Consider the following 20,434-nt stretch of genomic DNA (forward strand, 5'->3'; position numbering starts at 1 on the left):
ATGCGCTGCAATTCATCCAGCCACCAGTGGTACAAGCACTGTGCATCTGCCCACCACCGACCTCGAAAAGCCGACCGGTATGTGCACGGATCGCCCTCCACCGAAGCCGAAAAAGCCAACGCGTGCATCTGCCCACCACCGACCTCGAAAAGCCGACCGGTATGTGCACGGATCACCCTCTACCGAAGCCGGAGAAGCCAACGCGTGCATCTGCCCACCACCGACCTCGAAAAGCCGACCGGTATGTGCACGGATCACCCTCCACCGAAGCCGGAGAAGCCAATGTCGCCACCCGAGATTCAGTGACGACGGAGAAATTGCCGGGCGCCAACAGCACCCCTTCCACCAAAGCAGACAGAACCTACAGCCACCACTCGACCAAAGCCACTCGAAAGGCAAACAGCGTTGCACCACCACAGGTCCCAGAAGCCGACCCAGCGCACCTGGACGCTGGCAACACCCCTAGTATCGCAGAGTAGAATACGGAGAAACATGGAGAGAGCAAGGGGAAGCGAGCGAGAGAGAGAGCGAGAGAGCGAGAGAGCGAGAGAGCGAGAGAGCGAGAGAGCGAGAGAGGCGAGAGAGAGAGAGGAGAGAGAGAGAGAGAGAGAGAGAGAGAGAGAGAGAGAGAGAGAGAGAGAGATAGAGAGAGAGAGAGGAGAGAGAGAGAGAGAGAGAGAGAGATAGAGAGAGAGAAGAGAGAAGAGAGAGAGAGAGAGAGAGAGAGAAGAGAGAGGAGAGAGAGAGAGAGAGAGAGAGAGAGAGAGAGAGAGAGGAGATAGGAGAGAGAGAGAGAGAGAGGAGAGAGAGAGAGAGAGAGAGAGATAGAGAGAGAGAGAGAGAGAGAGAGAGAGAGAGAGAGAAGAGAGAAGAGAGAGAGAGAGAGAGAGAGAGAGAGAGAAGAGAGAGAGAGAGAAGAGAGAGAGAGAGAGAGAGAGAGAGAGAAGAGAGAGAGAGAGAGAGAGAGAGAGAGAGGAGAGAGAGAGAGAAGAGAAGAGAGAGAGAGAGAGAGAGAGAGAGAGAGAGAGAGAGAGAGAGAGAGAGAGAGATGCGTGCCGGCGGTTCTACCACGCGGAGCCCTCATAAAACAGAGAACACTAAAGAGAGATGGAAAACAGCTGGCCTGTTGCTGTGTGTATGTGTGCACGTGTGTACGCATGCGCTATATTTTATGCACCATATATATATATATATATATATATATATATATATATATATATATATATATATCCACGAAGGCCGGTATCGGCCGACCATCATACATGTTTCGGTGAAGATAACAGCAAATTGGGCAACTGCTTCCACCTTGCGACGGCTTTCTGGGCGTATGATAATGCCTAACACCATTCGAAAAGTTATGTAGAATTGCACTTATTTCGTTATCGCGTAGCATTTCGGTAATCCATTAACATCACCACACATCCAAAGGAGGCACAATAACACAATATAATACACTCGACGGTGTCTGCGATCGGTACGGAACGCATGTGTACTTTCCAGTGGCCCCAAATATGTTCCTTTTAAATATCAAAAACGCGTGAAGGTAACACAGGTTAAACACGAAGGCACCTCTAAAGAAAGAAAGTGTCATTTCATACATTCAATGTTGCTATGACAACGATGAAGGTTTCCAGTGTGTATGGGAACTAATACAAACAATGGTACACAGGTAGGACATATGTCAATGCCCTTCACAAATTTCATGAGCTTTAATTTCAAAAATCGCACATTACACTTTATTGCGTTGGCGCGAGAGGTTTCGCCAGTCATATACAAACAGGTAATGCGATGTCCATTTACCGATAATGATGGGACATATACCTCCAATATCAACGGCTTCTGAAGTCATAGCTTCTTCTTGCCAGCGCATGTGGCTATGGTGGTGGTGTTAACAACCACGATGTTCCGGGCGGGCCGTGATCCATGCGTACTCTAATGTGTATTTCTGGAGTACATTTTGTAGGTGCATCGTGATGCATGATCATGATCGCCCTCATATCCTGCCCGATGATGTCTAACAACTCAGCACCAAACACGACATCATCGTTTCACTTCATCACCATGCAACTGCAGAATGGTACTTCAGGACACATTGGAGTAACGCATGGATCACGGCTCGTCCGGAACACGATGCTCCTTAACACCACCATCATTGCCAAGTGCACCGACAAGAAAAAACTATGACTTCAGAAGCCGTGTATATTGGAGACTGATATCCCAGCATTACCGGCCGATGGACATGACAGGTACCCTGTATTTATATGACTGGGAAGCCTCTCACACCAAGACAATAAGTGTGAATGTGCGATTTTTGAAATAAAAGCTCATGAAATTTGTAGATGACCTTGATATCTACCCTGCATCTGCAAAATTGTTTGCATCACTACCCATACATACTGCAAACCTTAATCATTGTCATGGCTAACTTGAATGCATGAAATAACACTTCGTTTCTTTACAGGTGCCTTCATATTTTAAAGTGTCTTATCTCCACGCGCTTTCGATGTTTCAAACGAACACGTTGAGGTAATCAGATAAATTACCTGAATTCGGTACCGATCCCACACACCGTCGAACGCATTATGTTGTGTTAGCGTGCCTCTGTTGTGCGTCTGATTACGTTGATGGATTTAAGAAAACGCCACGCGATAACACTGAGCGCGATCACACATAATTTTTCGAATGACGGTAGGAAGATCATATGGAGCCTAGAAAACTGGCACGAAGCAAACAAATGCGCAATACGGTGGCGCCGTCACCGATACTTATATACATCTTATATATATATATATATATATATATATATATATATATATATATATATATATATATTGTAATGTGTGTATGCATGTGTATGTATATATGTATGAATACACTTATGTATGTATGCATATGCATGTATGCATGTATGTACGCATGTATGCGCGTGTGTCGAGGCCGATCCGGAGCACAGGTGGCGTCACAGCGCAGGCGGACGCCAGGGGAGGGGGAGAAAAGGGAGTGAGCGACAATAGAGGATGTTGGGAATCTCATACGTGGCAGGAATGAAGACAGATATATGGCAGAGAGAATAGAGACTGGACAGCCCATAGACATGGCAGAGAGAACAGAGAGCCTGTACAGCCGTCGGGAGAGCGACAGGAGAGGCCGAGGCGGGCTGGCCCCAGCCGCCGCCGAAGCGGCGCAGCAGCTCCGCCATCTGTGCAGCCCAGCGGGCGGCGCGCAGACGGCCGCCCGCGTACTCACTGCGCGAGCCGGAGGGCGCCGCAGCCGGAGCCGGAGTCGGAGCCGAGGCCGGAGCCGGAGCCGGAGCCGCGGCCGCAGTCGGAGCCGGGACGGGGCCAGCGGACGGGGAGGCCACCCGGGGTGCCGGCACGGGCGCCGCTCGCCCGCGATCATGCCCGGCTACAACACAGCACATGCCCTGAGCGTGCAGCATGCCTGACTTCGGCTCGGTGAGAGGCTCGGTGCGCGGGCCGGCGGACGGCGGGCGGCGGTTAGCGGGCCAAAACTGGCGCGCGCGCGCACCACTGCCAACACCGTCACTGCCAGGCGGCAAACAGGGAGAGGAGCAAGACCGTGCGCATGCTTCGGGCTACTCGGCTGTCATTGGCGTTCTTCACGCCGGCGTTCGTCAACAATGGCCACAAAAATCAGACTTACACTGGAAGAATGAGGGGTCACAAACTTATGTTTAAATAAGCCAGTGGCATCCAATGACTAGCTTGACAAAGCATACTTGACAATTGTCAACTGGTGCGAATCCGAATAAAATGCACCAATTACTGTTATAATCTTTCGTGCGGGCACAAAGGCTATCATTGTTTCCATGTCTCGGATTTATAAAATGGAAAACATCGTTAAATGGTCAGTCCGGCACAGGGGCCATACTAATAAGTCGCATTTTTCTCATTCGGTCATTTCTCCCTCGCAATAATACGTGACTTTCTCCTGCGATACGGTGACAGTGTTCCCACCACTTCGTTATCTGACCCAGTAAACGAGCGAGACGCATGTGATTTCCGGCCGCCGCAGTGCTACAGAGCAGCATGCATAGTCACGGGACGGACGGGGCAGCCGCGATGCCAGACTGATCCCTTCGAGCATGCCCTGGCACGACGCGACCGTCGACGGGGGCCAGTTCAGGGGGAGCGGGCAAGTACGACCGATCGCGCGCCGCCGCCACCGGCAGACAGCCGCCAGAGGGCAGCGCCCGCCTCTCCCAGCCGGCTCAGCAGGGCGTCCAGACGCTGCTGCCAGCCGTCTACTGCCCTGACACCGCCAGCGCGGCGACGCCCGAGCTACCCGAGTGCACTGCTCGTCTTTGCTGGCGCCGGCAACGGTCCAATGAGGTGACGCCTCGGCGACGTGACAGTAAGGTGATGGCCGGCATGGGAGCGGCGGTGGCGGTGGTGGCGGCGGCGCGGACTCGGGGGCAGGGCAGGGCGCGCGGCCCGCGGCCGGCCCGCTACCTTGGATGGGCGCCACGTCCGGGCGGAAGCGGCCGGGCCGGGCCGCCGGCGGCGCCGCTGGCCGGCCCGGGCAGAACAAGCCGGTTAGTGTCGCGCACACGCACACACACACACACGTTGGGGCACAACCATCAGCCGACGGTGCGCAGTTGCAAGCGGTCACAGCCAGGCTGGTCATGGTGCCGCTGAGTGGAGCGGAGCGGGGCTCGGGCGGGACCGGGCTGACCTACCTTCCTGCTGCTGGGCGCGGCCGGCCCGCTCAGCACGCTCCTCGGGCGAGCGGGCGGCGGCGCCGGCGGCGACGGCCGCAGCGCCGGCGGCCGCCACCGGGGCGCCGGCGGCCGCCTGGCCGGGCGGCGCGTCCGTGGCGTCCGACGGCGTCTCGTCCGGACTGGAGGCTGAGCGCCGCGCCGCCTCAGCTCGCGCTGCCTCGTCGGCCGCTCGGCGCGCCGCCTCCTCTTCCTGGCGCCGGTGCAGCTCCTTCAACTCGAACTGGAAAGTCCCCGGGATGGGCGCCGGGCGTCACAAAGCTGACCGGCCGCTGAAGCCGAACACAGCCGCCACACTACAGCACCGATACCCTTGCCGCAAGTCTTCAGCACTGCTGGCGGCTGACACCGGTGATACGCCTCCCGCAACTGTCATGTATGATCCGAACCAATCACCTTAATCACATTTTCGTTGGATCGAATACGATGTTCCGTCCGTGACGGGTCTCACCGTAGTCAGTCGCTCCAGAGCCGCAAAGCGCTCCTCCTGGGCCGAGGCAGACTTCTCGAAAGCCTCGTGTTTCTTGATCAGGTTTTCGACTTCATCGATGGAATGCTGAGGGAGCACAAAACTCATCACATGCACAATCTCGCAGCACGGGGTGATGTGGTAGAGGTCAGGCGGGTGGGGACCGGGCGGATGTGACCGGCCGGTCCCGAGCGGTCGGCCGCGTCGACATCCGTAGTCCCTCAGGGCAGAAACTGACCCAGGTGGTGGTGGCTGACGCGAGTGGAGAGGGCGGAGCACAGGGAGCAAGCCTGCGCCATGCTACGGCAGATGGATACATTGATAGATTACATTTAAAGATCCTCCATAATATGGTTTTTGCGACGTCCACTGTCACATAAATTGGACACGAAAGTAAAAAACACCTAAAACAACGCAACGCATTCATCTTCACCGTATGTAAGCGACTAGCCTGTCCTTGCTGACCATGGACACACCCGGAGAAAAGCTCTCTACGTAATATGAGGCAGGTTTCACGGAATGCTTCCATGAGCGAATGCAAGCTGCATGACTGAAATGTGTCAGCACCGCACTACGACTTAACACTATGCAACTTCCTACTAAAATCCAAGCTCCAACAATGCTGACCGTCATGACATTTTGAATGCTCTTAAAAACACTAAAACACCCTGTGAAAGGCGCTGACGGACCCCGACGATCCGGATGCGGAGCTGGGGCAGGCCGGGCGGCGGCAGCTCCACTCACCCCCAGCTCCTTGCTCTGGATGTAGCTTTCCTGGGCGATGAGCCACTGCTCGGCCACCGCGGCGTCGCGCGCGAACTGGTACACCTCCAGGATCAGCTGCAGGTACTCCCAGCGCTCCTCCCACTTCTGGTGCATGTCGCCGCGCTGCGACGTCAGCTGCACCAGCTTCTCCTTAATCTGTGGCGGGAGCGGCGGGAGCGCCTGTGAGATCGACAGTGGCCGCCGCGCGGATGGGGGACGGGCCGCGGCGCTCGGGTGAGCTCCGCACCTCACAACAGCACGCGCCTTTACACTGACTGGGTGAGGCTTGACAAGCGGCGCACGGCCATCGACCGCCTGAGCTTTCACGTGCGACACGCCAGCGATGGTGCAGACCGGAGGCGGCCCTCCGCCGGACGGCAGGTCAACTGCCGGTGACCCGAGGCCGCGGCGGGGGCTGACCGCGAGGCCGCTCACCTCTTGGGAGGCGTAGTGGCTGCGCGACAGCAGCTCCTTGCCGAGCGACAGGCAGGCCGAGAAGTTGTCCTCCCGCGTGTCAATCTCCGCCTTCAGGCTCTGGTGGTTGTTCATCAGCAGCTCCACGCCGCTCACGTCCCTGACGGAGGCAGCGAGTCGACTCCATCCTCACTTGCCAGGGTCGGCACCGCCCCACTGGCCCCACTGACCCCACCGGCGAGGCTAACCACCCTGTCTGCCGTCTGCCGAGGACGTCACAGAACCGGAGCCTCGGCGCACACTCGACAGGCGCCTGGACCCGCGCGCAGCGGCGAGACTGCCGTTCACAGGCCCGCCGGACGCGGCCCTGCTATGGATACACACTGCGAACAGCTGACCGAATCCCACGCATGACTGTGGATGGCACGGTCACCAGCTGACGCCAACAGTCAAACGGCTGACCATACGCACAGGAGACATGAGGCTGCCATCTTCACGCACGCACGCACGCACGCACGCACGCACGCACGCACGCACCCACACCCACACACACCTGGGCTTTTCGGTGGTGTTCATCTGCCGGTTGACGTCGTCCATCCAGAGCATGAGGATACGGCACATGTTGAAGAACTTGAAGAGGTCGCCGGTGTCGGCCAGCTTGGCCTTGCGGGCGTCGCAGAGGGCCTGCAGGTTGAGCCAGGCGTTGACCACCTCGGCCTCGCGGTTGGTGATCTCCTTGGCCTTGTCGCCGGCGTAGGCGGCCTGCAGTTTCATGCTGTCCTCCTGAATCTGACGCACCTGGGCAAACAAGGACAGACAGAGTCGGGCATCGCTCACACGCAAACGCACACGCTTATTCTAAATACCTTAATTGCTTCCGATATGAGCTACCTATCATTCTAAACACCTGTTCTGATATGAGACACATATCATTCTAAATGATGCACAGGCCAACAACCAGCAATATACATCAGGACTGTTTTTTATGTTTGACTGACTATATGTTTTGGAGCCTTTCCATGTCGTGAAAAACATGCCGTTTTCCCCATACCAAGCCCCAAGGCCACCTCACGGACAAACTATCACCAGAAGAGGGACCCATATGGTGGTCCCAAAGCTTGTAGCGAAAACCGCGTCTTTCTCATAAAATCACATGAAAAAAACAAAAACCTTGCAACTTTATGTGCTTTACTCATGACTAAAACACTGCATAAGACAATTAACTGGGACATGGGTGAAATAAGCTTAGACACGAAAGCCGAGGGCATCACAAGATCTATAAACGAACGTTAGCCACAATCTCTCAAAAGTATGTCGAGGGTTAGCACATCGCGGTATGTGTTGTGCAAATATAACCGGCCCGGCAGAATGCCGACAGCCAGCCCGGCAGAACGGAAGCCTCGCGAGCCCTGGATGCGCTGCTCAGGCAGGGTGGCCGGCCGGCCTACCTGCTGCTGCAGGTTCTGCAGGTCCGACAGGAAGTTCTGATGCTTGCGCTGCAGGGTCGACACGGACACGGCATCGCGGCCCAGCTCGTCCGACATGGCCGTCTGCTTCTCCATGATCCGGTTCAGCGTGTCCTTGCAGTCGTGGAAGAACTTGTGCAGCTCCCAGGACGCCGCCAGCATCTGAATCAGCCCGGCACGCCGCATGAGCAGGGCACGACACACAAGAGCCCAGCTCCGGCAGCCGGTGTTCAGATTCGCGCCAGTCCAGGGAGCGGGAGAGGACGGGCGGCGCAGGCGCCACACAGCCACTGACAGACGTCGCGGACGTCAGTATAATGGGCCCCACGCTGCGCTGCTTACGAAAGTGGCAGCTTGGAAACGCTGACTCGTATTCCGGGAGTGTCACGTTGCCTCGATCTCTTTGATCACGCTTTCTTACATCACTCTACGCTCCAGGAGAGCTTACGCTCTCTTACGCTGCCTTGATCTCTTTGACTACTCTTTCTTATATCACTCTACGCTCTAGGAGAGCTTACGCTCTCTCACGCTATCACTAGTTTAGCAGTCCGGCGCCAGTGGTCGCCGGTCCTATCAGACCCGTTCGCTCACCTGTGTTCGGGTCTCAATGAGCTCGAGCAGGTCGGCCCAGGAGTCGTTCAGGCCGTCCTTCCACTCGGCGATGGTGGCGGCGTCCGAGTGGCCGGCGCCGATCAGACCGTCGGCCAGCTCGTTGACGGCCGACACGCGATCCGTGCCAACGGTCTCCGTCTCGTGCGCGAAGGTCTTGAAGCGCTCCTGCAGCATCTGTAGGTCGCCAGCAGGCGCGATATGAGAGGGCGGCTCGCCATCGACGAAGACACGCCGAGCCGGCTCAAAGTTACGTTCCACAGGCGCGCTAAACCATCGAACAGCAGCACGCGTGGCACGCTTCGTGCCCACAACGACCCAAACGACCCCAAGCAGTACAAGCGAAGTAAAAATACTACGAGGAGCGGCACGTCCGGGCGTCAGTTAGGCCGTGACGTCGGGCCCGGCCTGGCCGGTGGTGCCGGGGTCACTTACGCAGACGTGGTCGTAGTCCTGTCCCAGCTCGTGCGAGCCGGCCACCACCTCGCGCTCGGCGATCCACTGCTCGAGGTCGTCCACCTCGCGGTTGAGCTGGAACAGCTGGAGCGCCTCGTCCAGCCGGCCGCGCCGCTCCGACGCCAGGTCCTTGAGGCCGGCGTACAGCTTGTCCACCTGCGCCTGGCGCACGGCGATCTGCTGGCTGCTCGGCGGAGAGGGTGGGTGCGGCTGTCACAGACCGCTCCCATAGGTCCCACAACAGCCGACGCCGACGCCGCCGCCATCTCGGCCCTCTGGCCCGTCGGCACAGGCTCAGTCAGGCAGCACACAGAACATGTCATGATATGGGTAAAGTACTGCTAAAATGCAGACCGATGTACTCAATATGAACACAATCAACTTGGTATACAAAGAGGCGAGCGAGAACAAGCACGCGGCACCGCGCTGGGCGCGGCGCTCGCCTGCGGCCGTACCTCGACCGGCCGGGCGGTGCCCTCTTCGGTGGATGGCTGCCGAACAGTCCAGCAACGCCACTCACCTGTCCGGGTGGTCCTCGGCGATCAGCTGTTTGGCCGTTTCGGCCAGCTGGCGCACCGTCTCGGCGTAGTCCTCCACGGCGTTTTCCAGGGACTCGTGCTTCTTCATAAGGTTCTGCGCCGAGAATTCGTCCTTGCCGCGGTCGTCCACCATCATGTACAGCTCCTGCGTAACGCGGCGACAGTGAGACACTCGTCCCGGCGCTGCAGAGCACGCACAGAAAGCCACAGCACGGACGGCCGGCCGGCTCAGACACGCGGCACATCCCGCAGGTGTTGAGAGCTATGCGACAACCCGATCTCACTTGAGACTGAACTCGTCGCTCAGTGTACGGACGGTGCAGCTGACCTGCGCCCCAGTGCTGGCTGCTGTCGGTCGCCATCGACTAGTAGGCCGCACTACCGCGGTTGGCGAGTTCTGACCGACCGCCGCCGTCCTCGGTCAAATGCGGTGGCTGCTGGCTCACCTGCTCTGACATCCAGGCCTCGGCCTCATTGGCGTCGAACAGGTACTGCTGGGCACGCTCCGAGACGGCCAGCTTGTTCTTGCGCGCCTCCATGGCGTCTCGCAGCTGCTGCCACTGGCTATGCAGCTCGTCCATCAGCTGCGCAAACTCGGCCGAGTCCTCGTGACCCTCCGCAATCAGATTTTCACCGTTCTTACAAACCTGGCGCGGGTGGACGGTATCAGTGGAGGCCGAGGGTCAAATGCATCATGCAGGCCAAATGGCGTCAATACATGACGCACGCAAGGGGGGCAATAAACCGAACATTCACTCAGTTATCACCGCGGCTGTAACCCGCAAGGCAGACAATTTATGCCATTTGAGAGCACAGCAAAGGTAGACATCTGCGGACACGAAAATGTGAATGTTTAGCTCTTCTCGGGCGTGTACGCGGCGCGGATAACGGTGTCGGTGACGGTGGCGGTGTCACCAACCAGCGACGAGCGGACACATAGTGCGCACACTCAGGGCAGCGGCCAGTGACCGGAGGGGGCGGACACTCAGGGCAGCGGCCAGTGACGGCCCAGGGCCGACACTCACGGTAGCGGCCAGTGACGGCCCAGGACGGACACTCACGGCAGCGGGCAGTGACCGAACGGGACAGGCACTCACGGCGTTGATGCGCGGCTCGTGGTTGGAGATCTCGTTCTGCAGGCTCTGGTTCCGTCGGGTCAGCATGTGCACGCTGACCAGCGAGTTGCCGTACTCGGGTGACGTGGCCTGCGGCATCTTCTCGGCGATCCACAGCTTCTCGTCCTCGATGTCGCGGCGGAACTGCAGCGCGTCCTTCTTCTTGGTCAGCTTGAGCTGGCGGTCCAGCAGCGGCGTCTTGAGGCTCTCGAAGCGCTGTTGTACGCGCACCTTCTTCTCCTTGACCTCGTCGGCCTTCTCAGGCGCCATCCGCTCCAGGTGCTCGGCCTGGCTGTGCAGCTCCGTCACCTGGCGGAGAGGGGCGCGGCCATCACCCGGCCGCCAGCTGACCGACCAGCCGGCCACGCGGCTTTCCGTCATCACGCCAGGACACCCAGGACACCTTAACGAACCCCAGCACGCCAACCCAGTCGGAGAGTCTCAATGCACGACACGGCCGCAACCTCTGCAAGTGTAGCCTATGCTTTGATCACAGCTTACAATTTATTGAGCATGAGTGTTCAACAACCTCGGTAAATCACCCCTGCTCCCTGCATGATTAAGATTTCTCGCGATATAATCATATAACAGCATATTACAACCAGCCGGGTCTGGCCGGTGCGCTGCCATCGCCTCCGTCCATCCCGTCGCTGGCGTCCACGCACCTGTTTGGCCTTGACGGCCATCTGTGTCTCGATCATCTGCTGCTTCTGCATCAGTATGTTGAGGCTGGCCAGGTCGCTGGTGTCGTCGCCGTGCATGATCTGCGTCTCGAGCTCGTCCACCCAGCCGTCGATATCGTCGCAAGTCTGCTCGTACAGCACGGCGCGGTTGGCGTCGAACAGTCGCTCGCCCTTCTGCTTGGTCACCGTCTCCAGCTGGTCGAAGTGGTCCTCGAGCTCGGAGATCTTGGGCCGGACCAGCTCCTGCATCTCGGGCTTCTCCTTGATCAGCTCCTCGCCCGACTCCTGGATGCGATACAGACTGGCGGACGGAAGCGCCCAGTCAGGTCACGGTCAAGGTCATGGTGCCGACCGGGTCATCAGCAGTGATATCACCAGCGCCGCCACCAGTGACGTCACCACCGGCCGGCTGGGGTACAGCACCGGCTACAGGCACGAACGCTACCAAACGACTATGCATTCATTTCAACTCACACCAGCGATTGCTCACCACAGCATGAATGGAAACTGATTTCAAAACACACGCATCTAATGTTAATACAAGTACACCTACCGCCGTTAAAACATATGCACTTACACAAAAGCACGAATTAGGAAGGTCGATATTCCACAAGCAACACATATCTGGGTCGCGCCCAGTCTGGACGAGAAGCCGACTAGCGAGCACGAGTCGACGTCAGTGCCAGCGGGGGCCGGAGCTCACCGGTCCTTGTTGCTGGCGATCTCGGCCTCGAAGGCCTGATGGCGCGTCCACTTGCTGTGTACCGTCTTGGCCGAGCGGTAGCTGTCGTCCTGGGCGCTGATGGACTTCTCCTGGATCCATTCGCCCAGCTCCTCGCAGTCTTGCAGGAACTGGTGCAGCTGCAGCTGGTCACGCAGCCGCTCCATCTCCAGCATAGCGCGCTCCCTGCGGCGCGGCAGGAGTCAGACCAGCAGGCCCGCAGCCTCCACCGCAGACCGGCACGCGGCGTCCACCGCAGACCATAACACGGCGTTCACCAGACCGTCGCGTGGTGTCCACCGGACCAGCACACGGCGTCCACCACGGACCATAACACGGCGTAGGACTTCAGGCCCGCGCCATCCGGTCACCATCGCAATACGCCGTACAAACGGGCGGCGTACCAGCTAGTATTGTAATGCACTTCACAAAATTGAATGTCCAAGCAAATCACTTCAACGCAAGCCACGAAAGCGCGTTTACGCAAAATGTAACATCCCCCGAAGGTAAATTGTGCTTCACTTCATTAACCAGGCAGCTGGTTGGGGACAGGCGACAGAGCCTATACGGAGGTCACACGGCCTGGCGGTAGGCTGACCTATTGTTCTCGCGGCGCTCCGCAATATTCTCGGCCTTCTTCTGGATCTTTTCGGCGGCGTAGTGGCCCTCCTCGGCCAGACGCTTGGCGAACTGCAGGATGCCATTCAGCTTCTCGTCGTTGGCCTCCATGGTGGTGAGGAACGCCTCGAACCGCTTGATCTGCTCCTCCGCCTGCTCCAGGTTAGCCTGCCGGAGAGCAGCGCACCTCAGACGCAATGCCGCGACAAACTGCGACCTAAAGACGCTGAACGGACGAGCCATCCGCGGCAAGAAACAGAGCTCCGCACCGAGCCGTGTCGGCAGCACGCGGTCTCCAGTGATCCCCGTGCATCGGTGCCATATTCCCCGATGCCCGCGGACTGGTGGTGTCGGCCCAGCGGGCTACTCGCCCAGGCGCACGGCGACACCCACCGGCGTGTCGACCTTGGAGAGGAAGTTCTCCTGCTGGCTGAGCGCCACCTCGCCCATCTTCGCGTCGCGCAGGAACATCTGGTAGTTGAGGCTCTGCGACAGCAGCTGCTGCCGGTTCTCCCACATCTTGTGCAGCTCCTCCCAGCTGTGGACGACGGCGCAGCGTCAGCCACGCCGGCATCAAGCCGCACCAATGATCACAGACAACCCGCCTTCCTCCGCTGACTCCAACAGGCACTTTCGACAGACACCAACAACAGCGGCAGAACGCATGCCATTACAAGCACGCACGCCTCTTATCCCCCTTCCCCCCCCCCCCCCCCCTCACGAACCTTCAAATCTAACCAGACCCATCCGTACATTCCAACAATGATTTGCCAATGACAACAAAGGTAAACAAGTCATCGTTCCCCGAATGGCAGCTGGCATCTGGTCTTGATCACGCCAGGGATCTGCGGCCCGGCGGGACCTGGCGGGACGCGGCACGCACGGCACGTACCCGTCCTTGAGCGCCTTCAGTCGCTCGCGCAGGAACATGTACTGCGGGTCGTCGGGCGGCGTCACGTCCTCGGCCGTCACCCGCTCGCCGTACTCCATCATCGAGTTGTAGTCGTCGTTGTAGTTGTCGATCTCCTCCCTGATGGTCTGGTGCTCTGGCGGCGACAGGCGACGCGTCACCAGCGGGCCGGCCGCTGCGCCCCGTCACGCTCGTCTCGACGGCAAACCTGACGTCTGTACACAACGCACATGAAGCCGAATGCTGCCACTCTTATATTTTCCAGTCGCACCTCATCTGCTACTTCACGCTGAAAGTTGAAAGCTCAGAGAAACGAAAAACTCAAAACGAGCGCTGGCCGTGACCTCTAAGACAAAACTCTAAAAAAAACAAAAAAAACTTAAGTTGAAAACACAGCTCAGAGCAGTCAAAGCAAGCGGCTCCCGGATGACGCCCCGGCGGCGGGCCGAGCGGCGCCCGTCCACTCACGGCTCAGCAGGCGCTCAGCCTCGGGCAGCGACTGCGGGATGTCCTCCGAAGCCACGTCCGTCTGAGTCTTTGTGAGCCAGGCCGAGAAGTGGTCCAGGTCGCGCAGGAAGCGGTGCAGGTCGCCGGCCTCCTCCAGCTTGGAGTAGCGCTCCTTCAGCAGCTCCGTCATCTCCTTCCATGGCTGCCGACCCGACACGCGGCGTCAAGACGTGCACCAATCCGAGCAACGCCGCGTCTAAAACAGTAACTGGCAAGGAGCCCGCGAACCCGGCCCAATCCGACAACCGACACAGCCCACTCACACCGCAATGTCCTCCCCCCGAGCACTGTCATTGCCACGCACCAACACCTACAACTACCTATAACTGCGCTGTCAGCAGGCAGACCGCAGCGTCTCGGAGCCTGTCGGGGGTCACAGCGGCGGTGGCGGCGGTCCGCCAGCCGGCGGAGCGCGTCCGTACCTCCTGCAGCTGGCTGATGTTGCGCCTGATCTCGGCCGCCTCGTCCGGCCGCTCTTGCTCGATGCGCTGCGCCTCCCGCTCCAGGTCGTCCAGCTTGGCCTGGATGGCTGCGATGTCACGCTCCATGCCGTTCAGCTTGCGCTGCAGCGTCATGATGCCAGCCTGCCCGGCACAGAGTCGGGGTCAGCCACCAGCAGCCAGCGCATCCGGGGGCAGAGCCACCAGCGCGGGGGCGAGCACGGGCCGGCGAACACACGCACTTCAAGGTGCCGCTCACAAATGAAACACGCGCGGGTCTCGCAACAATCCACTAGTGTGCACTTTATACGGCAACTTCTTACGCGATCGACGCCGGCCTTGAAAACAAAGTGGATACAACAAATGTTCGTCGTATCCTACATGAACCGCGCACACGGACACAACGAACATAGGGAGGGCGTGTGGAGGCTGGCGCGCAAGGCTGCCATCTCCTGACCGAGGCCAGGGCTCGCCCGGCTCAGCACGCACCAGGTCCGAGCCGAGCCCCTCGGTCTGGTGCAGCAGCTTGGTCTTCTCCTCGATCCAGCTGACTGTCTCGCGGATCTCGATGTGGAACGTCTGGTAGGAGTGCGCGCTCTCCAGCTCCTCCTTCTTCTGTTCGGCCTTCTCACGCAGCGTCGACCACTTGTCATTAAGCTGCGGACACGTATGGTGGGGCGGTCAGAGGCGCATCGCCGGCCGGTGGTGCACTGACACGACGCGTCCCGGTGGCCACGACCCGCACACGGCTCGCGCTGAGGCTTCCGAGCCAACCGTCACAACCCACGCCCATCACGAGCCCACGGACAGTCGAGACCACCACGACCACACCGGCCAGCTGAGCCGCTGACGTGAAACGAACTGCAGTGTAGCGGCACTGTCAGAACTAGATCTAACCTTGCGCTGTCCAGCACACAGCGCTCAAAGCCGGGTTTCGTCGACTGGACGGCTGGACCCACGGTCCGCCGTCGCCCGTCCGTCGGGCCGGCGTTAGGCCGCGGACTGAGGGGCGTCGCCGATCTCACCTCGCTCTGCTTGGCCACGATCTCCTCGCTGTTGGGGTGCTCCACCTGCAGCAGCTGCTTGGCCAGCTGGTTCACCACGCCCACGCGGCTGGCGTTGGCGTTCATCTCGTTGTCGAAGCCCTCGTACTGGTGCTTGAGGATCTCCACGTCTTCCACGTCCTTGCCCTCTCCCGGCACCATGGTGTTGAGCATGCGCTCCTGCCGCGGGGGGGGGGGGGGCAGCGGTCAACCGGAGCCAGACCCGAGGGCACACACTGCTCCACAACACACACTACTGGCTTCTGGTCATTGGACTCAGATTCATTGATTCATTCAGATCTGATTCACATCAGATTCATTGTGCACTGGATTCAGATCCACCTTTGATTCACTTCGAATTTGTTTGGATGATCAATGTACTGTTTTGACAACATTTGCAGCCGGAAATATCAATATCCATCAGCAAGGAATACGGCCAATAGTAATGATTTCGTGAACACATTAAGTTGGAGAGATCTGATACACACATATAACAAGATCGATACGTCTCTGCAGAGACATACATATACCAAATCGCTATAGCCCCAGAGATTTTCGTGAGTAGCCCTTCAGGCCTCAGCTGCCTGGGACACGCTGGCACCGCGTTACCTTCTCGGTGATCCACTGGTCGACGCGCTGTGCCTCAGAGAACAGCTTGTACAGTGACATGGCGTCCAGCAGGCGCTGCTTACGCAGCTGTCCCAGCTCGTTCAGCTCGCGGTACCTGGCGGCAAGGGGCACAACCACTGCTGCTTTTCCACAGCATAGGCGCCGGCACCACAACGATTGGTGGTCGCGGAAAACTCAGTGCATAGCTGTAAGGCCTCCTTCCAGAGGATGACAACTTCTACTCATGGCGATCTACAGACGAACATAGTGTGTTTGGCTAGGTGTCGGCTGCTGGCCCCTCGCCGATGGCTACGACTCAGTGCGCGCGGGTACCTGTTGTCGATGCTGTCGACGCGGTCCTTGACCTCGGGGTTTTCGCGGTACTCGGGGCCGATCTCCTGAGACTGGCCACGCAGCTGCTCGATCGTCTGCTGGTAGTTCTTCATGTCGTCGTCCACGTCCTTGTGCTTCTTCAGCAGGTTCTGCACGCCGCCCTCGTCGCCGCCCACGTCGTCCGAGGACACCAGGCGCAGCGTGTCCAGCATCCAGGTGTCGACGTCGTCCGCGTCGGCGAAGAACTGGTGGTAGCCGATGGCCTGCTCCAGCTGCTGGCGGCGGCGCTCGGCCCGCTCCTTCAGCCGGTTCCACATGTCGACGATCTCGTCGATGCGGCCGCGAATGCGGTCGGCGCCGAAGTGTCCCTGGTTGACCAGCTCGTCGCCCACCTGGGTGATGGCCAGCAGCTGCGACTCGTGCGCCGCCAGGTCGTCCTCCAGCGCCTGCCGGTCGCCATAGCCGCCGGTCAGTGGGTCCCAGGCTCGGCCCGGTCGGCATACACCCGCACACCGCGTCCCGGCTGCCTGTCAGCTCTGACCGCCGCCTCTTCAGCCCAACTCCACACCGGCGGGAGGGCGCATCAGCGCCGCCCCGCTGCTGCAAGCCCAGCTGGAGCTGCGGTGTCAGCTCAGCTGCTGCCGTCCTGTGACCAGGCGCAACCCGCTGGGGTTCGGTGATCAACGGCCACGTGCTCACCTTGTGTTTGGCGAGCAGGATGTGAACGGTGACGAGGTCGTTGCCGATGTGGGCGGCGTTGAGGATGTTCTCCTTCTCGCGGATGTAGTTCTCCTCCTCGGCCATGTCCCAGTAGAACTGCCACAGCTGGCGCGACTCCTCCAGCCGCGAGCGACGCTCCAGCGCCAGCTTCACCAGCTCGGCGTACGCGTCCTGGCCGGCCGCCCGCCCCGTCAGTGGCCGCACCGGCGCCGCGTCCAGTGCACGCATCCCACGACCGTGCGGCACCCGTCCACGCGCGAGCGTAAGGTGCGTCACACGCAGGCGCTCGCGTCACCGGACTCACACAGTCGCGACAGCTCGTCACGTCACCCACTCGGAATCACACAGCCACGATCATGTCTTCGAAGGAAAACCCAACGCAACGTTCGATAGCTGACACATCGATACTTTTACTGCCCGGATGCGTGGGAACAAAACTGACATCGACTGAGGGCCTCAACGCAAATGACAAGCAACGGTCGTAAAACATTATTCGTAGAACAGCGACAGTACCAGACGATTTGCTGGCGTCGTCACCACTCGTGAATAATTACAATGGATGATGTTTCACAGAGCAAGCGAGAAGGCATCTGACAGTTCGGAGTGGTCCGCACTGATGCCACGACAGTCAACACACAGCCTCTGTAGCCGCCGAATGACCGTAACCAGTCATTGCATTAAGAAGGCCAACACCCGAGCCAACCCGGCCGGAGTGCGCTGGGGCCGGGGCGCCGCCGTACCTCCAGCTGCTGGACGCGCTCCACCACGATGGCAGGGTCGCAAGGCCGGTAGCCCTCCTCCGTCTCCTCGTCCACGAAGCGGCGCGAGTGCTGCACCACCGTCTTGACGCGCTCACCCAGCACGTTGATGTCGGCCTGCCGGCGCAGCCAACGGACGGGTCAGAGGGCGACGCGGAGTCGCGCCGCACCACCCGGCCACCGCACGCCGAGCGAGCAGTCTGATCACTAGCGTACATACAGGCGCCATGACGAGCAGCGAGATGGAGCCAGATCGAAATCCAGATTTGTGTCACTAGACGTGCAATTTGTATCGTTCACACCGCTAACCAGTCTTGTACCAGATGACGGTATTGACATTCTTCATCGCTCGGCGAAAGGAAGCACTCGGATGGAGAGACGCTTCATCAGAGGGCCGTGCCGGAGTGGCGTCTACCGCAACCAACGGCTGGTGAGCGGCGATAGGGGACGGTGGGCTGCCGGCGCTGCTCGCCGGCCGCGCCCCACCTCGATCAGCGCGTGCTTGGAGAGCAGGTCCTCCACGCCCATCAGGTGTTTGCCGTAGTCGTCGGAGAGCAGCCGCATCTTGTGTTCCTCCATGCTGTCCAGGATGTAGAGCATCTCCTGGAAGTTCTGCTGCAGCTGCAGGCTCAGCTCCAGGCGCATGCGTCGGGCGCGCAGCAGCTCCAGCAGGTAGTTCCACAGGCGCAGCACATTGTCCTTCCTGCCGACGCGGCCAGACCCAGTCTCAGACTCCGAGTACCGGGCTGACACGCCTGTATACCGAGACAAGGGCGAACCCGGACTGATACCGGGCTGACACGTCTGTACACCGGGACACGAACCACCCCGCTGCCGGAAGTCAACAGGGCGAACTCGACTCCGGCTCCGGAGCCGACAGTCACACCATGAACCCCAGCATCGCAGACTAACGCCCGAGAGGAGGACAGGACGGGCACATGGCAGCACATGTGCCAGCCGGTAGCTGGAGCCCCAGCCGTGAGGCGCTGTTCAGCATAATACGGCGCGCGAACCGGCCGTACCTGGCGTTGATACGCTCGATGTCGTGGTAGTTCTCCGTCTGCAGCTCCTCGGCCACGGCCACCACGGCGAGCACGCGCTCCTCGTACGCCAGAATGTCGGTTTCGATAGCCTCGTGCTTCTTGGCGGACGCCTCCACGGCCGTCAGGTCGAAGCCGAAGTTGTCCTGCCGCAGACAGCATCGTGTCAAAACAGCGGCGCCCAGCGCTGCCTTACACCACCAGTCGCTCGTCCCACCAGAAATCGCGCCACGATAGCGCTGCCGTGCGCCCACCAGCCGCTAGCACCACCACAAATCGCGCCACGATAGAGCTGCTGTGCGCCCACCAGCATCGCTGGTACTATCACCAACCGCGCCGCGCCAGCGCTGCCGTGCGCCCACCAGCGTCGCTGGTACTATCACCAACCGCGCCGCGCCAGCGCTGAGTCGTCTGCTGAATACATCGCAGTCCGGTGAAAATAATACGCCATCGAACATTGCTTTAAAACAAATGCCACCAAGCGCACCAACCACCATGCTCTGTCCCAGGCCAGTGCAATACTACTTTAACATATCGCATCACCCTTAGCACAATGTCGCAACTAAGCAATAATCTCGGACCGTGGCACCCGTGAATAACAGGCTGGTCAACAGAGAACGCTGCTTAGTGCGTCCCGGTCTGCTCCGGGGCGAGGCGGGGCGGGCGCACGGACCTGTGAAACGAGACGCTGGTTCTCCGACAGCCAGGTCTCGCGCATGCCGGCCTTGCGGTCGAAGCGGGCGGCCAGCTGCTCCAGCTTCTCCTGGCGGATCAGCTCCTCGCGCAGCGCCAGCTCGCGCTCGTGCTCGGCCTTCTCCAGCCTGCGCACGGCGGCCGTCAGACGGGCGGCACGGCGGGGTACGAACGCGACAGCGCCAACAGGGTCAGGCCGCGGTCACAGCCAGGACGGCTCGCACATATCAGTCCACCGCGGATTATGGGGAAACTGACAGAGATTAGCAGATTAGGGGGAAAAGCGGTCACACCGCCTATGCTGTGCACATCGTCGAGGAAACATTAGGTGACGAGAATAGACGGCCCGGCTATTATGGCAAACTCTTAACTCCATTGAGCTCGCGAGTCGATCTACGACTGGAAATGTATGCCGAGAATGTTTGCACCGTGTAGTCCCCTGCACACTTCAGCGGACGTATCCCGTCGGCGTCGAAAGACTTACTTCTCCCATGCCCGGTTGATGTCGGCGATCATGAGCCCCTCGCGCGGCGTGTATGGCCGCTGGTTGTTGGCGCGCATCTTCGATTTGAGGGTGAACAACAGCACCTCCAGGTTGCCCTTCTCCACGAACCTGGACGGGGCACACGGAGGCGGGCGTCACCAGCGGGCCAGCCAACCCCGGCCGGTCCAGTCCACCAGTTCACACACGACGCACCCCACAGGGCTGAGTCACCACGCCGCGAGAGGACGCAAACAGCGTTAGGGATGAGCACCATCACTGCGTGAGAGCGCCAGCCCAGATG

The 20,434-nt window shown here is 59.6% G+C and overlaps 1 protein-coding gene across 1 annotated transcript in view; it reads right to left on the bottom strand.

The window, feature by feature from the left end:
• The window catches only part of LOC119094309 (spectrin beta chain-like), a 40,755-nt gene that overhangs the window by 2,945 nt on the left and 17,376 nt on the right, over positions 1 to 20,434 (bottom strand). Inside the window, 28 exon segments of the mRNA XM_037217381.1 lie at positions 4,809 to 4,964; positions 5,193 to 5,297; positions 5,955 to 6,131; positions 6,411 to 6,549; positions 6,943 to 7,187; positions 7,838 to 8,017; positions 8,447 to 8,641; positions 8,900 to 9,104; positions 9,441 to 9,604; positions 9,906 to 10,106; positions 10,557 to 10,883; positions 11,240 to 11,558; positions 11,961 to 12,164; positions 12,577 to 12,764; positions 12,990 to 13,134; positions 13,489 to 13,642; positions 13,975 to 14,155; positions 14,436 to 14,597; positions 14,943 to 15,110; positions 15,479 to 15,676; positions 16,106 to 16,220; positions 16,439 to 16,884; positions 17,138 to 17,329; positions 17,899 to 18,033; positions 18,403 to 18,619; positions 18,939 to 19,102; positions 19,630 to 19,777; positions 20,134 to 20,262. Of these exon segments, the coding sequence (XP_037073276.1) occupies positions 4,809 to 4,964; positions 5,193 to 5,297; positions 5,955 to 6,131; positions 6,411 to 6,549; positions 6,943 to 7,187; positions 7,838 to 8,017; positions 8,447 to 8,641; positions 8,900 to 9,104; positions 9,441 to 9,604; positions 9,906 to 10,106; positions 10,557 to 10,883; positions 11,240 to 11,558; positions 11,961 to 12,164; positions 12,577 to 12,764; positions 12,990 to 13,134; positions 13,489 to 13,642; positions 13,975 to 14,155; positions 14,436 to 14,597; positions 14,943 to 15,110; positions 15,479 to 15,676; positions 16,106 to 16,220; positions 16,439 to 16,884; positions 17,138 to 17,329; positions 17,899 to 18,033; positions 18,403 to 18,619; positions 18,939 to 19,102; positions 19,630 to 19,777; positions 20,134 to 20,262 (5,359 nt within the window).

The sequence above is a fragment of the Pollicipes pollicipes genome, unplaced genomic scaffold, assembly GCF_011947565.3.
Source record: "Pollicipes pollicipes isolate AB1234 unplaced genomic scaffold, Ppol_2.1 Scaffold_4002;HRSCAF=4701_pilon_pilon_pilon, whole genome shotgun sequence".
Classification (NCBI taxonomy): Eukaryota; Metazoa; Arthropoda; class Thecostraca; order Pollicipedomorpha; family Pollicipedidae; genus Pollicipes; species Pollicipes pollicipes.